At 49.0% G+C, this 17,601-nt stretch overlaps 1 protein-coding gene across 2 annotated transcripts in view; it reads right to left on the bottom strand.

Moving 5' to 3' along the window:
* Positions 1-4,982: 4,982 nt before the first annotated feature.
* Positions 4,983-17,601, bottom strand: part of galt (galactose-1-phosphate uridylyltransferase) — a 136,305-nt gene continuing 123,686 nt past the window's right edge. For both annotated transcript variants that reach the window (XM_042326361.1, XM_042326360.1), the window contains 2 exons: positions 17,333-17,487; positions 4,983-5,724 (listed from right to left, as the gene is read on the bottom strand). In XM_042326361.1, the coding sequence (XP_042182295.1) occupies positions 5,590-5,724; positions 17,333-17,487 (290 nt within the window). In that variant the 3' untranslated portion in view covers positions 4,983-5,589. The remainder of the gene's footprint in view (positions 5,725-17,332; positions 17,488-17,601) is intronic.

Here is a 17,601-nt window from a genome sequence, read left to right as displayed (position 1 = left end):
AAGAAACGTCCTCTCACAGTCAACTGCGTTTATTTTCAGCAAACGTAACGTGTAAATATTTGTATGAATATAGCATTCAACAACTGAGACATAAACTGAACAAGTTCCACAGACATGTGACTAACAGAAATGGAATAGTGTCCCTGAACAAAGGGGGTCAAAAGTAACAGTCAGTATCTGGTGTGGCCACCAGCTGGATTAAATATTCCAGTGCATCTCCTCCTCATGGACTGCACCAGATTTGCCAGTTCTTGCTGTGAGATGTTACCCCACTCTTCCACCAAGGCACCTTCAAGTTTCCGGACATTTCTGGGGGGGAATGGCCCTAGGCCTCACCCTCCGATCCAACAGGTCCCAGATGTGCTCAATGGGAGATCCGGGCTCTTCGCTGGCCTTGGCAGAACACTGACATTCCCATCTTGCAGGAAATCACACACAGAACGAGCAGTATGGCTGGTGGCATTGTCATGCTGGATGAGCCTACAGGAAGGGTACCACATGAGGGAAGAGGATGTCTTCCCTGTAACGCGTTGAGATTGCCTGCAATGACGACAAGCTCAGTCCGATGATGCTGTGACACATCGCCCCCAGACCATGACGGACCCTCCACCTCCAAATCGATCCCACTCCAGAGTACAGGCCTCACTGTAACGCTCATTCCTTCGACGATAAACACAAATCCGACCATCACCCCTGGAGAGACAAAACCGCGACTCCTCAGTGAAGAGCACTTTTTGCCAGTCCTGTCTGGTCCATCGACGGTGGGTTTGTGCCCATAGGCGACATTGTTGCCGGTGATGTCTAGTTAGGACCTGCCTTACAACAGGCCTAAAAACCCTCAGTCCAGCCTCTCTCAGCCTATTGCGGACAGTCTGAGCACTGATGGAGGGATTGTGAGTTCCTGATGTAACTCGGACAGTTGTTGTTGTCATCCTGTACCTGTCCCGCATGTGTGATGTTTGGATCCGGTGCAGGTGTTGTTACACGTGGTATGCCACTGCGAGGACGATCAGCTGTCCGTCCTGTCTCCCTGTAGCGCCTTCTTAGGCGTCTGACAATACGGACATTGACATTTATTGCCCTGGTCACATCTGCTGTCCTCATGCCTCCTTGCAGCATGCCTAAGGCACGTTCACGCAGATGAGTAGGGACCCTGGCCATCTTTCTTTTGGTGTTTTTCAGAGTCAGTAGAAAGGCCTCTTTAGTGTCCTAAGTTTTCATAACTGTGACCTTAATTGCCTATCGTCTGTAAGCTGTTAGTGTCTTAATGACCATTCCACAGGTGCATGTTCATTAATTATTTATGGTTCATTGAACAAGCATGGGAAACAGTGTTTAAACCCTTTACAATGAAGATCTGTGAAGTTATTGGATTTTTATGAATTATCTTTGAAAGACAGGATCCTAAAAAAGGGAAGTTTCTTTTTTTTACTGAGTTTAGTTAACCAAGCTACTTCACACTAAAGCTACAATGTTTTTCAACAGGTCAAATAACCCTTAAAGAACCTGGAGGTGTGTTTTGGGCCATTGACCAAGGAGAGTGATGAAGTGCTGCATCAGATGACCTAGCCTCCACAATCACCTGACCTCAAACCAATTGAGTTGGTTTGGGATCAGTTGAAATGCAGAATGAAGGAAAAGCAGCCAACAAGTGCTCAGCATATGTGGGAACTCCTTCAAGACTGTTGGAAAAGCATTCCTCATGAAGCTGGTTGAGAGAATCCCAAGAGTGTGCAAAGCTGTCATCAAAGCAAAGGATGGCTATTTTGAAGAATCTTACTACATGATTCCATATGTGTTGTTTCATAGTTTTGATGACTTCACTCTTATTCTACAATGTAGAAAATAGTAAAAATAAAGAAAACCCTTGAATGAGTAGGTGTGTCCAAACTTTTGACTGGTACTGTGTATGGAATGTGGATTGGAAATATGATCTGTACATTAATTAATAACCACAGCTTTAATATGTAAAATAGTTTTACTAAATCAAAGTTGAGCAATTCAAAAAATAATAAAAGGTGACAGATTAAAATAATCACAAAATAAAAAAATGTCTGAAAAATGAAACATATATCTTGATGACAGCTTACATAACTATTGTCCCCGCTAGCACAATACATGTTAGTATCTTCTTTGGCAGTGATCACAGCTGTGATTCTTTTTGGGTATGAACTTTACACACCTGGATTGCAAAATATTTGCACATTATTCTTTAAAGAATTATTCAAGCTCTGTCAAATTGGTTGTTGATCGTTGCTAGAAAGCCATTTACAAGTCTTGCCATAGATTTTCAAGCTGATATAAGTCAAAATTGTAATTAGGCCACTCAGGAATATTCAACGTTGTCTTGGTAAGCAACATCAGTGTGGATTTGGCCTTGTGTTTTAGGTTATAGTCCGGCTGAAAGGTGAATTCATCTCCCGGTGTCTGTTGGAAAGAAGATTGAACCAGATTTTCCTCTATAATTTTGCTTAGCTGTATTCCATTTCTTTCTATCCTAAAAAACTCCTTAGTACTTGCCCATGACAAGCATACCCATAACATGATGCAGCCACCACCATTCGGTTTTGCCCTTAAGACCCTCACAAACCTTTACAGATGCACAATGGAGAGCATCCTGTCGGGCTGTATCACCACATGGTACAGGGCTCTCCAGAGGGTGGTGCGGTCTACCCAACGCATCACCGGGGGCACACTGCCTGCCCTCCAGGACACCTACAGCACCCGATGTAACAGGAAGGCCAAAAATATCATCAATGACATCAACCACACGAGCCACAGCCTGTTCACCCCGCTATCATCCAAAAGGCGAGGTCAGTACAGCTGCATCAAAGCTGGGACCGAGAGACTGGAAAACAGCTTCTATCTCAAGGCCATCAGACTGTTAAATAGCCACCACTAGCCAGCTACCACCTGGTTACTCTACCTTGCACCTTAAAGGCTGTTGCCCCATATACATAGACATGGAATCACTGGCCACTTTAATAATGGAACACTAGTCACTTTAATAACGTTCACACACTGCTTTACTCATCTCATAAGTATATACTGTATTCTATTCTACTGTATTTTAGTCTATGCTTTACTCATCTAATATGTATATACTGTATTCTATTCTACTGTATTATAGTCTATGCTTTACTCATCTCATATGTATATACTGTATTCTATTCTACTGTATTATAGTCTATGCATTACTCATCTCATATGTATATCCTGTATTCTATTCTACTGTATTTTAGTCAATGCCACTCCAACATTGCACGTCCTGATATTTACAGTTGAAGTCGGAAGTTTACATACACTTAGGTAGGAGTCATTAAAACTAGTTTTTCAACCACTCCACAAATTTCTTGTTAACAAACTATAGTTTTAGCAAGTCGGTTAGGACATCTATTTTGTGCATGACACAAATCATTTTTCCAACAATTGTTTACAGATTATTTCACTTATAATTCACTGTATCACAATTCCAGTGGGTCAGAAGTTTACATACACTAAGTTGACTGTGCCTTTAAACAGCTTGGAAAATTGCAGAAAATTATGTAATGGCTTTTAGAAGCTTCTGAAAGGCTAATTGACATAATATGAGTCAATTGGAAGTGTACCTGTGGATGTATTTCAAGGCCTACCTTCAAACTCAGTGCCTCTTAGCTTGCCATCGTGGGAAAATCAAAAGAAATCAGCTAACACCTCAGAAAAAACATTGTAGACCTTCACAAGTCTGGTTCATACTTGGGAGCAATTTCCAAATGCCTGAAGGTACCACGTTCATCTGTACAAACAATAGTACGCAAGTATAAACACCATGGGACCACGCATCCGTCATACCACTCAGGAAAGAGACGTGTTCTGTCTCCTAGAGATGAACGTACTTTGGTGCGAAAAGTGCAAATCAATCCAAGAACAAAAGCAAAGGACCTTGTGAAGATGCTGGAGGAAACAGGTACAAAAGTATCTATATCCACAGTAAAACGAGTCCTAGATCGACATAACCTGAAAGGCCGCTCAGCAAGGAAGAAGCCTCTGCTCCAAAACCGCCATAAACAATCCAGACCACGGTTTGCAACTACACATGGGGACAAAGATTGTACTTTTTGGAGAAATATTTCTTAATTGCATTCTTTTACTTTTAGATTTGTGTGTATTGTTGTGAATGGTTAGAAATTACTGCACTGTTGGAGCCAGGAACAGAAGCCTGCAGTGACACCTGCTAGGCCAATGTGTTTTATTTATTTCATTTGACCATGCTTGAAAATATGAAGAGTCGTACTCACAGTGATATTCAGTGATGAGTCGTACTCAGTGATGTGTTGTGTTAGATTTGCCCCAAACATAACCCGTTGTATTCAGGACAAAAAGCTAATTCCTCTGCCACATTTTTTGCAGTTTTAATTTAGTGCCTTGTTTTGGAATATTTTTATTCTGTACAGGCTCCCTTCTTTTCACTCTGTAAATTAGGTTAGTATTATGGATTAACTTTAATGTTGTTGATCCATTCTCAGTATACACATATCACATCCATCTCTGTAACTATTTTAAAGTCAACATTGGTCTCATGGTGAAATACCGGAGTGGTTTTCTTCCTCTTCGGTAACTGAGTTAGGAAGGATGCCTGTATCTTTGTAGTGACTGGGTGTATTGATACACCATCCAAAGTGTAGTTAATAACTTCAACATGCTCAAAGGATGTTCAATGTCTGCTTCTTTTTTTACCCATCTACCAATAGGTGCCCTTTTTTGTGAGGCATTGGAAAACCTTCCTGGTCTTTGTGGTTGAATCTGTGCTTGAAATTCACTAGTCGATTGAGGGACCTTACAGATAATTGCATGTGTGGGGTACAAACATGTTCAAACATCATGTTAAACACTATTGTTGCACAAAGTGAGTACATGCAACTTATGTGACTTGTTAAGCAAATGTTTACTCCTGAACTTATTTAGGGTTCAATTACAAAGGGATTGAATACTTATTGACTCAAGACATTTTAACTTTTTATTTTTATCAATTTACAAACATTATTCCAATTGAACATTATGGGGTATTGTGTGTAGGCCAGTGACATAAAATCTTAGTCTAATACGTTTTTACTTCAGGCTGAAGCACAACAAAATGTGGTGTGAAAAGTTTCTGAAGGCACCATCAGCAATGTTATATATTTCTCTTCCCAAAAAGAGATCTAGTAGTATTTGTATCAAACTGTTTTGATAGGCACTTCCTGTTATTCATACTTTAATATCTAATGTCAATGTGATAGACCAGGGTTCACCAACTGGCGGTATGCTGCTGACTCTAGTTGATGATCCTGTGACAGAGTTAAAGTCAGAGGTGTGGTAGGGTCAGGATCAGAGGTGTGGTAGGGTCAGGACCAGAGGTGTGGTAGGGTCATAGTGGTGGTAGGATCAGAGGTGTTGTAGGGTCAGAGTGGTGGTAGGGTCAGGGGTGCGGTAGGGTCAGGATCAGAGGTGTGGTAGGGTCAGAGGTGTGGTAGGGTCAGGATCAGAGGTGTGGTAGGGTCAGGATCAGAGGAGTGGTAGGGTCAGAGTTGTGGTAGACAGAGGTATGGTAGAGTCAGAGGTGTGGTAGAGTCAGAGGTGTGGTAGGGTCAGAGGTTTGGTAGAGGTGTGACGTGGTAGGGCCAGAGGTGTCTCTCCACCAATCTCTCCTGCCGTCTCAATGGTCTTGTAGTGTTCTTCTGGAAGGTTCCTCAGTCGTTCAGCAGCCTGAGGATGGAACACACAGAGAGTAGAGTCACAGTAAAGTACAACAGAGACAGTTGAAGATGAACTAAGGTCATATAATGTACTGTGGCAGACCAGGGGGTTGGGTCAAGACGTTTACACAGATCAGACACGGACAGAGTATGATTAGCTCAGTTTCAAGGGTGTTTATTAAATAATAAATCAAAAGATAAGGATAGTTCTCCCCCATGAGACCCTCTCCGGGATACCGTCTTCTGGGCTCCGGGTCTCGCTGTACTCCCTCGTCTTAGCCCCTGGCACCGTCTCCAACTACACGGAAGTCACCTTAATTTCCCCAGTCCTCTATTGTGTGTTGCCCTTCTGGCAGCTTTATGGGGCTTGTACAGCTGGTGAGCAATCAGCCCTTGATTACTCACCAACTCCCCCATCAGCTCCAATTAGTACTGGGCGGAGAGCCCGTCGAGATCTGGCACGTCCAGCAGATGGAGCCATTGCCTCGTGATGTATACTCCGTCTGTCACCAGGCCTTGATGAGTCTCCCCCTGGTGGCTGACTTGCTGTACGCCCCCTAGTTCTGTCGGGAAGGGGACTGTCGTCAGTGCGACGTATGTCTCCCTTCTCAATAGGGCATCCGCGTTTCCATGCTTCCTCCTGACCTGACCTGTGCACAACAGAAAAAGAGAAGCATTGAAGGGACAAGAACCACCTGGTGACCCGATCGTTTGTGTCTTTACCCCTGACCATCCAGACCTGGGGAGAATGGTCCGTGACCAGGCTGAAGTGGGTACCTAACAGGTAATACTTGAGAGTGCTTAGCGCCCACTTCACCGCTAGACACTCTTTCTCCACAATGGTGTACTTTTTCTCTCTAGGAACCAGCTTTCTGCTGATGTACATGAAGGGGTGCTCCTCATCATCGTGTATCTGGGACAGAACAGCGCCTAGTTCCGTATTACACGCATCCGTCTGGACCACCATCAGCACCTGGAAATCGGGCGTTAAGAGAATCGGATGGGAGCACAGCGCTTCCTTCAGACGGCTGAGTGCCGCTTCTGTCTCGTTCGTCCATTTCACTCTTATCGGGAGGCGGGGCCTGGTTAGATCGGTGAGGGGGGAAGCTATAGCCGCAAAGTTGGGGATAAATCGGCTATAGTATCTTGCCAGTCCCAGGAAGGACTTGACCCGCGTCTTGGTGCGTGGAACGGGTCAGTCACGCACAGCGTGAACCTTCCTCTCCTGGGGCTTGACGTTCCCCTGTCCGATCAAATACCCCAGGTACTCCACCTCCTCGAAACCTAGTTTGCTTTTCTTGGGGTCCGCTGTCAACCCGGCTTTTCTGACCGCGTCCAGCACCACCTGGAGGCGCGTCAGATGCTCTTCCCAACCTTGGCTGTGGATGACGATGTCAACTAAATAGGCCGCTGCGTACTGCTGGTGTGGTCGAAGTACTTTGTTCATCAGCCGTTGGAATGTGGGCGGGGCTCCGTGGAAACCGAACGGGAGCACCCGGTACTGATACAACCCGTCTGGTGTCGAAAATGCCGTCTTCTCCCGGGAGGAGGCTGCCAACGGTACCTGCCAATATCCTTTGGTCAGGTCAAGGGTGCTGATGTACCGGGCCTTTCCCAATCGGTCGATGAGCTCGTCCCCCCTCGGCATGGGATATGCGTTGAACAAGCTGATGTCGTTCACCCCCCGGAAATCGTTACAGAAGCGGAGGCTCCCGTCCGGTTTGGGCACCAACACGATGGGGCTGCACCATGTACTGTGGGACTCTTCAATGACACCCATCCTCAGCATAGCCTCCACTTCCTGTTTCACGGTCTTTCTTCGGGTCTCTGGAATCCGATATGGCCTCTTTCTTACCGTTTCGCGGGGAACGGATGTGGTGTTCAATGAGGCTCGTGCGGCCCGGCTTCTTGGAGAACACCACCGTGTTCCGATCAACAAGCTCCCTGAGCCCTTGCTTCTGGGCCGGCTCGAGGTCCTCATTGCTCGGGACCAGTGGCGTCCTGGGTCCTGACCATAACATGGCCAAGGCTGTCCTCTCATGCCACTTCTTCAACAGGTTCCCGTGGTAAATTTGTTGAAGTTTCCACCTCCCTGGTTGCCGTATGCGGTAATTGACAGGTCCCATCTTCTCGACCACCTCGTATAGTCCGTGCCATGTTGCCAGGAACTTACTTCTGGCCGTGGGGATTAAGACCAGCACCCTGTCTCCCACCTGGGAATTCTCGCGCATTGGGCCTTCTCCATATGTTCCCTCACGATGGGCCATATGGCTGTCATCCGCTTCCTCATCGTCTCCACGTGCTCTACCACGCTGCGTAAGGGGGTCGTTTGAGCTTCCCACACCTTCTTTGCGAGGTCCAGTAGGCCTGCGTGGCCTCCTCCCGTAGAGAAGTTCGAACGGGGAAAACCCAGTGGAGGATTGGGGTACTTCTCGGATTGAGAACATTAGGTGGGGTAGTAGCTGGTCCCAGTTCTTCCAATCCTGCTCGATGACCTTCCGCAGCATCTGTTTTAGCATTTAAAGCGCTCGACGAGCCCATCCATCTGCGGGTGAAAAACGGAAGTCCGGATCTGCTTGATCTGCAGGAGGGCACACAACTCTTTCATCAGTCGGGACATAAACTCCGTACCTTGGTCTGTCAAGATCTCGTTCGGGATGCCCACCCTGCAAAAGAGGTGGAACAGCTCCCGGGCGGTTCCCTTGGATACCCGTAGTGGAATTGCCTCGATAATCCGGGTGGCATAATCTACTATCACCAGGATGTACCGGTGTCCTCGTGCTGTTTTTACCAGGGGTCCCACTATGTCTATGGCGATGATTTCAAAGGGCACCCCGATGATTGGTAGGGACACCAATGGGCTTCGGAAGTGAGCTTTCGGGGCCGTGAGTTGACACTCCGGACAGCTGCGACAGTAGTCTTCCACTGCCCTCCCCATCCCGGGCCAGTGGAACCGGGCAGCGAGCCGTTCCCAGGTCTTCTCCATTCCCAGGTGCACCCCCAACAGGTGGGTGTGGGCCAGCTGAAGAACGGTTCCCACGTACCGTCGGGGCAGAAACAATACCTCTCGAAGTTCCCCGTGTTGGCGTCACACCTGATACAAAAGGTTAGTCTTGATTTTGAAATTGGGGTATCGCCAGTCACTCACCCACGGAAGTAGCAGTCCATCCATTGCTATCACTTGGGCTGCAGTGGCTTTCATGTTCGGATCCTCCCACTGGGCCGTCCTGAATTTTCCCCTCAGTTGGCCCCCAGCAGGGTCTCGACTGGCCCCTCGAAATCGAGGAGGATGGGCTCCTCCTCCAGGGGTTCCCTAGGGGGTTCGGGTTCCGGCGCCCACTCCGACTCCGGAGCCGTAGACCAATGCTGGTTAACCGGTTGCTTCCGGGCCGCACAGGCTTTTGGTCGTCCCCGCTCTCTTCTTCGTCTGGCTCGTACCTTCTTCCTCAACTCGTGCCCCCATAGGGCCGCAAACAGCGGACAATCCCGTCCCACTAGGAGAGGTACCGGAAGCTCTGGTACTGCACCCACCGTCATCTGGCAGCTCGGTTGTGGCGTCACGATGGTGGTCCATACAGTTGGATACCGCTTTGTGTCACCATGAACACAGGAAATGGACATCTCCCTACCCCTTTCGGTCTCCTGGTTCAGCAGGCTCGTGGTTACGAGCGTAACCATACTTCCGGAGTCCAATAGCGCTTCCGTGTTGTGTCCGCCAACCATGGACCATGGGTGCAGTTGATTCGGGGTGCGCCCAAAAGGAGGTGACATAGTTCACAGTGTGACCCACCTCACCGCCGGGGCTAGCTGATGGTATTGCCTCCTCTTGAGCCGGGGAATTCCAGGCAATGTGCCCATGGGCGCCACACTCAAAACACCTCCATGTACCTGGGGTTGTCGGGGACTGGTCGGACCTACCCCAGCCGTTTCTCCACGGGTTTGGGGTCCTTTTGCCCTGATGGCTGTCGGTTCGGGGTACACCACGGTGGGGCTGTCCTTCCGTCCCCTTGGGCGAGTCGCTGACTCGTCCCGGCTCCCACTCAGCAGGGCCTGCGTGTTATGATGCGTCTCCACTGCTTCCAGGAGGCCCTCCAAGGTCTGGGGCGGGCATAGACTCGCTGCCATCTTCATGTCGTAGGGTAGCGCCCGTAAGAAGCGATCCAGGACCACTTTGTCGAGGATGGATAGGGTGGATACGTCAGTTAGGAGCCATGCCCTGGTGATGCACAGTAGGTCGCTCATCTGTGCTCGGGGGGATTCGTCGGCTACGAACCTCCAGTCGTGGAACCATTGAGCCCGATGGGCCAGGCTGTACCCGTAGCGGCTGAGTATCACCCATTTGAGTAATTAGCCGCCTGTTCATCGTTCAGGTCCCTATACGCCTTTTGGGCATTCCCCAAGAGGAACGGGGCCAGCAGACTGGCCCACTTCGGCCTTGAGAGGTAGGTATCGACGTCATCGTCTTCCGTTAGCTTGATTAAAAACTGGTTGGGATGTGATTCAGGAGACGCTCCTCCTTGCAGCTTCCTGATTTCCTCAACGAGGCGGACGTTTTGTAGTCGCTGTTCCTCCAGCATTCATTCCTAAACCGCATGTTGTGCTTGTTGGGCCCAGACGAACTGAACTATCAGCTCGTCCATGCTGATGCTGTGTAAACGTCAACCCTGATCTGACCACGTTGTCAGATTTCCCGCATTCTCCACCACTTGTGGCAGACCAGGGGGTTGGGTCAAGACGTTTACACAGATCAGACACGGACAGAGTATGATTAGCTCGGTTTCAAGGGTGTTTATTAAATAATAAATCATAAGAAAAGGATAGTTCTCCCCCATGAGACCCTCTCCGGGATACCGTCTTCTGGGCTCCGGGTCTTGCTGTACTCCCTCGTCTTAGCCCCTGGCACCGTCTCCAACTACACGGAAGTCACCTTAATTTCCCCAGTCCTCTATTGTGTGTTGCCCTTCTGGCAGCTTTATGGGGCTTGTACAGCTGGTGAGCAATCAGCCCTTGATTACTCACCAGCTCCCCCATCATCTCCAATTAGTACTGGGCGGAGAGCCCGTCGAGATCTGGCACGTCCAGCAGATGGAGCCATCGCCTCGTGATGTATACTCCGTCTGTCACCAGGCCCCGACGAGTCTCCCCCTGGTGGCTGACCTGCTGTACGCCACAGTACATTATGTCATCAGCAACGGTCACGTGGGAAACATTCAACAAGGGAATCCCTCCAATGTTTCATGACAGAGTGGGCCTCATTCTGACAACCCAGAAGAGACTGTATTACTGCCAATAGAGGCAGAAGCATTTACTAAACCTTTTACAGTGTGAATACAGTGTGTCTGCTGCATTCCAAGCTAACCCAGGGTTGTAGAGTAGTGAACTACATACTGTATGTCTGCTGCATTCCAAGCTAACCCAGGGTTGTAGAGTAGTGAACTACATACTGTATGTCTGCTGCATTCCAAGCTAACCCAGGGTTGTAGAGTAGTGAACTACATACTGTATGTCTGCTGCATTCCAAGCTAACCCAGGGTTGTAGAGGAGTGAACTACATACTGTATGTCTGCTGCATTCCAAGCTAACCCAGGGTTGTAGAGTAGTGAACTACATACTGTATGTCTGCTGCATTCCAAGCTAACCCAGGGTTGTAGAGGAGTGAACTACATACTGTATGTCCGCGTCATCTGTGGATATTTTGGGGTGGTATGTGAATTGGAGTGGGTCTAGGGTTTCTGGCAGGATGTTGTTGATGTTAGCCATGACCAACCTTTCAAAGCACTTCATGACTACCAACGTGAGTTCTACGGGGCAGTAATCATTTAGACAGGTTATTTAGACAGTTAACCTGTCTAAATGATTATCGCCCTGTAGCACTCAAGTTGGTAGTCATGAAGTGCTTTGAAAGGTTGGTCATGGCTAACATCAACAACATCCTGCCAGAAACCCTAGACCCACTCCAATTCGCATACCACCCCAAAATATCCATAGTTTATTATTACAGACTACATTAGAGAGACATATTAGAGACACGTATTTCCCTCAGATTACACAGACCCACAAAGAATTTAAGAACAAATCCAAACTTGATAAAGTCCCATATATTTTGGTTGAAATAACAGTATGCCACCACAGCAGCAAGGTGTGAGACCTGAAAAGGGACACCACAGGATTGGAACAACCCTGTACATGTTTAATGACCAGATAAGAAGGATCATAATGCCGATGGAGGAGTCTATCAGAGTTACAGCCTGGACCCTCCCTCAGAGTTACAGCCTGGACGCTCCCCCAGAGTTACAGCCTGGACCTTCAGAGTTACAGCCTGGACCCTCAGAGTTACAGCCTGGACCTTCCCTCAGAGTTACAGCCTGGACCCTCAGAGTTACAGCCTGGACCCTCAGAGTTACAGCCTGGACCTTCCCTCAGAGATACAGCCTGGAAACTTGGTCAGAGTTACAGCCTGGACCCTCCCCCAGAGTTACAGCCTGGACCCTCCCTCAGAGTTACAGCCTGGACCTTCAGAGTTACAGCCTGGACCCTCAGAGTTACAGCCTGGACCTTCCCTCAGAGATACAGCCTGGACCCTCCTTCAGGGGTACAGCCTGGACCCTCAGTTAGAGTTAAAGCCTGGACCCTCCCCCAGAGTTACAGCCTGGACCCTCCCTCAGAGTTACAGCCTGGACCCTCCCTCAGAGTTACAGCCTGGACCCTCCCTCAGAGTTACAGCCTGGACCCTCCCTCAGAGTTACAGCCTGGACCCTCCCTCAGAGTTACAGCCTGGACCCTCCCTCAGAGTTACAGCCTGGACCTTCAGAGTTACAGCCTGGACCTTCCCAGAGTTACAGCCTGGACCTTCCCTCAGAGATACAGCCTGGACCCTCCCTCAGAGTTACAGCCTGGACCCTCCCTCAGAGTTACAGCCTGGACCCTCCCTCAGAGTTACAGCCTGGACCCTCCCTCAGAGTTACAGCCTGGACCTTCCCCAGAGTTACAGCCTGGACCCTCAGGTTACAGCCTGGACCCTCCCTCAGAGTTACAGCCTGGACCCTCCCTCAGAGTTACAGCCTGGACCCTCCCTCAGAGTTACAGCCTGGACCCTCCCTCAGAGTTACAGCCTGGACCCTCCCTCAGAGTTACAGCCTGGACCCTCCCTCAGAGTTACAGCCTGGACCTTCAGAGTTACAGCCTGGACCTTCCCTCAGAGTTACAGCCTGGACCTTCCCTCAGAGATACAGCCTGGACCCTCTCAGAGTTACAGCCTGGACCCTCCCTCAGAGTTACAGCCTGGACCCTCCCTCAGAGTTACAGCCTGGACCCTCCCTCAGAGTTACAGCCTGGACCTTCCCCAAGAGTTACAGCCTGGACCCTCAGAGTTACAGCCTGGACCCTCCCTCAGAGTTACAGCCTGGACCCTCCCTCAGAGTTACAGCCTGGACCCTCCCTCAGAGTTACAGCCTGGACCCTCCCTCAGAGTTACAGCCTGGACCCTCAGAGTTACAGCATGGACCCTCAGAGTTACAGCATGGACCCTCAGAGTTACAGCATGGACCCTCAGAGTTACAGCATGGACCCTCAGAGTTACAGCCTGGACCCTCCCTCAGAGTTACAGCCTGGACCCTCCCTCAGAGTTACAGCCTGGACCTTCCCCAAGAGTTACAGCCTGGACCCTCCCTCAGAGTTACAGCCTGGACCCTCAGAGTTACAGCATGGACCCTCAGAGTTACAGCATGGACCCTCAGAGTTATAGCCTGGACCCTCAGAGTTACAGCCTGGGCCCTCAGTCAGAGTTACAGCCTGGACCTTCAGAGTTACAGCCTGGACCCTCAGTCAGAGTTACAGCCTGGACCCTCAGTCAGAGTTACAGCCTGGACCCCCAGTCAGAGTTACAGCCTGGACCCCCAGAGTTACAGCCTGGACCCTCCCCCATAGTTACAGCCTGGATCCCCAGTCAGAGTTACAGCCTGGACCCTCCCTCAGAGTTACAGCCTGGAACCTCCCTCAGAGTTACAGCCTGGAACCTCAGTCAGAGTTACACAGTTGAGGTAGCTTGGTGGTGGTTCCGGCGCCGACAGAGATGGCCGCCTCGCTTCGCGTTCCTAGGAAACTATGCAGTTTTTTGTTTTTTTACGTGTTATTTCTTACACTAGTACCCCAGGTCATCTTAGGTTTCTTTACATACAGCCGACAAGAACTACTGAATATAAGATCAGCGTCAACTCACCATCAGTACGACCAAGAATATGTTTTTCGCGATGCGGATCCTGAGTTCTGCCTTACAACCAGTGTAACCGAGTGGATCACATGCAGCGACCAAAAAAAAAAAAAAAACGACTCAGAAAAAGAGGGAAACGAAGCGGTCTTCTGGTCAGACTCCGGAGACGGGCACATCGTGCACCACTCCCCAGCATTCTTCTTGCCAATGTCCAGTCTCTTGACAACAAGGTTGATGAAATCCGAGCAAGGGTAGCATTCCAGAGGGACATCAGAGACTGTAACGTTCTCTGCTTCACGGAAACATGGCTCACCGGAGAGACGCAATCCGAAGCGGTGCAGCCAGCGGGTTTCTCCACGCATCGCGCCGACAGAAACAAACATCTCTCTGGTAAGAAGACGGGCGGGGGCGTATGCCTTATGGCCAACGTGACATGGTGTGATGAAGGAAACATACAGGAACTCAAATCCTTCTGTTCACCTGATTTAGAATTCCTCACAATCAAATGTAGACCGCATTATCTACCAAGAGAATTCTCTTCGATTATAATCACAGCCGTATATATCCCCCAAGCAGACACATCGATGGCTCTGAACGAACTTTATTTAACTCTCTGCAAACTGGAAACGATTTATCCGGAGGCTGCATTCATTGTAGCTGGGGATTTTAACAAGGCTAATCTGAAAACAAGACTCCCTAAATTTTATCAGCATATTGATTGCGCAACCAGGGGTGGAAAGACCCTGGATCATTGTTACTCTAACTTCCGCGACGCATATAAGGCCCTGCCCCGCCCCCTTTCGGAAAAGCTGACCACGACTCCATTTTGTTGATCCCTGCCTACAGACAGAAACTAAAACAAGAAGCTCCCACGCTGAGGTCTGTCCAACGCTGGTCTGACCAAGCTGACTCCACACTCCAAGACTGCTTCCATCACGTGGACTGGGAGATGTTTCGTATTGCGTCAGACAACAACATTGACGAATACGCTGATACGGTGTGCGAGTTCATTAGAACGTGCGTTGAAGATGTCGTTCCCATAGCAACGATTAAAACATTCCCTAACCAGAAACCGTGTCTGGTAACATGACTGAATACAAACAGTGCAGCTATTCCCTCCGCAAGGCTATCAAACAAGCTAAGCGCCAGTACAGAGACAAAGTAGAATCTCAATTCAACGGCTCAGACACAAGAGGTATGTGGCAGGGTCTACAGTCAATCACGGACTACAGGAAGAAACCCAGCCCAGTCACGGACCAGGATGTCTTGCTCCCAGGCAGACTAAATAACTTTTTGCCCGCTTTGAGGACAATACAGTGCCACTGACACGGCCTGCAACGGAATCATGCGGTCTCTCCTTCACTGCAGCCGAAGTGAGTAAGACATTTAAACGTGTTAACCCTCGCAAGGCTGCAGGCCCAGACGGCATCCCCAGCCGCGCCCTCAGAGCATGCGCAGACCAGCTGGCCGGTGTGTTTACGGACATATTCAACCAATCCCTATACCAGTCTGCTGTTCCCACATGCTTCAAGAGGGCCACCATTGTTCCTGTTCCCAAGAAAGCTAAGGTAACTGAGCTAAACGACTACCGCCCCGTAGCACTCACATCCGTCATCATGAAGTGCTTTGAGAGACTAGTCAAGGACCATATCACCTCCACCCTACCTGACACCCTTGACCCACTCCAATTTGCTTACCGCCCAAATAGGTCCACAGACGATGCAATCTCAACCACACTGCACACTGCCCTAACCCATCTGGACAAGAGGAATACCTATGTGAGAATGCTGTTCATCGACTACAGCTCGGCATTCAACACCATAGTACCCTCCAAGCTCGTCATCAAGCTCGAGACCCTGGGTCTCGACCCCGCCCTGTGCAACTGGGTACTGGACTTCCTGACGGGCCGCCCCCAGGTGGTGAGGGTAGGCAACAACATCTCCTCCCCGCTGATCCTCAACACTGGGGCCCCACAAGGGTGCGTTCTGAGCCCCCTCCTGTACTCCCTGTTCACCCACGACTGCGTGGCCATGCACGCCTCCAACTCAATCATCAAGTTTGCGGACGACACAACAGTGGTAGGCTTGATTACCAACAACGACGAGACGGCCTACAGGGAGGAGGTGAGGGCCCTCGGAGTGTGGTGTCAGGAAAATAACCTCACACTCAACGTCAACAAAACTAAGGAGATGATTGTGGACTTCAGGAAACAGCAGAGGGAACACCCCCATCCACATCGATGGAACAGTAGTGGAGAGGGTAGCAAGTTTTAAGTTCCTCGGCATACACATCACAGACAAACTGAATTGGTCCACTCACACAGACAGCATCGTGAGGAAGGCGCAGCAGCGCCTCTTCAACCTCAGGAGGCTGAAGAAATTCGGCTTGTCACCAAAAGCACTCACAAACTTCTACAGATGCACAATCGAGAGCATCCTGGCGGGCTGTATCACCGCCTGGTATGGCAACTGCACCGCCCTCAACCGTAAGGCTCTCCAGAGGGTAGTGAGGTCTGCACAACGCATCACCGGGGGCAAACTACCTGCCCTCCAGGACACCTACACCACCCGATGCTACAGGAAGGCCATAAAGATCATCAAGGACATCAACCACCCGAGCCACTGCCTGTTCACCCCGCTGTCATCCAGAAGGCGAGGTCAGTACAGGTGCATCCAAGCTGGGACCGAGAGACTGAAAAACAGCTTCTATCTCAAGGCCATCAGACTGTTAAACAGCCACCACTAACATTGAGTGGCTACTGCCAACACACTGTCAATGACACTGACTCTACTCCAGCCACTTTAATCATGGGAATTGATGGGAAATTATGTAAATATATCACTAGCCACTTTAAACAATGCTACCTTATATAATGTTACTTACCCTACATTGTTCATCTCATATGCATACGTTGATACTGTACTCTATATCATCGACTGCATCCTTATGTAATACATGTATCACTAGCCACTTTAACTATGCCACTTGGTTTACATACTTATCTCATATGTATATACTGTACTCGATATCATCTACTGTATCTTGCCTATGCTGCTCTGTACCATCACTCATTCATATATCCTTATGTACATATTCTTTATCCCCTTACACTGTGTATAAGACAGTAGTTTTTTTTTGGAATTGTTAGTTAGATTACTTGCTCGTTATTACTGCATTGTCGGAACTAGAAGCACAAGCATTTCGCTACACTCGCATTAACATCTGCTAACCATGTGTATGTGACAAATAAAATTTGATTTGATTTGATTTGATAACTTTATTAGGAGCTGTGGTAAATAACATGGACACATAGGAATACTTTAGCTAATTACTAAATGTTTTAGACATATGAAGATCTGTGCTTATATATAGCATATGTTGCAGTAATACTGTTTCCCAAATGTATTACCTGTTCAGGTGTAAGGTCTCTCTGCTCCTGCGCCAGCATTTCATATCCCACCATGAACTTGCGTACGCCGGCAGATCGGAGCAGGGGGGGGTAATAGTGAGCATGGAGCTGCCAGTGGAACTGGTCCTCTTTAAGATAGGGGCCGGTAGGGGCGCCTGGGAGGAGGAGAGAGAAGAGGAGAGTGTGAGAGGAAGGTCTCTACTGTAGACTACTGGCTTAGAGAAGACTAGCAGGTCTCTACTGTAGACTACTGGCTTAGAGAAGACTAG

Source organism: Oncorhynchus tshawytscha, linkage group LG09, assembly GCF_018296145.1.
Source record: "Oncorhynchus tshawytscha isolate Ot180627B linkage group LG09, Otsh_v2.0, whole genome shotgun sequence".
Lineage (NCBI taxonomy): Eukaryota > Metazoa > Chordata > Actinopteri > Salmoniformes > Salmonidae > Oncorhynchus > Oncorhynchus tshawytscha.
Note: the sequence above shows the minus strand (reverse complement) of the source record. Positions and strands in the feature narration are given on the sequence as shown.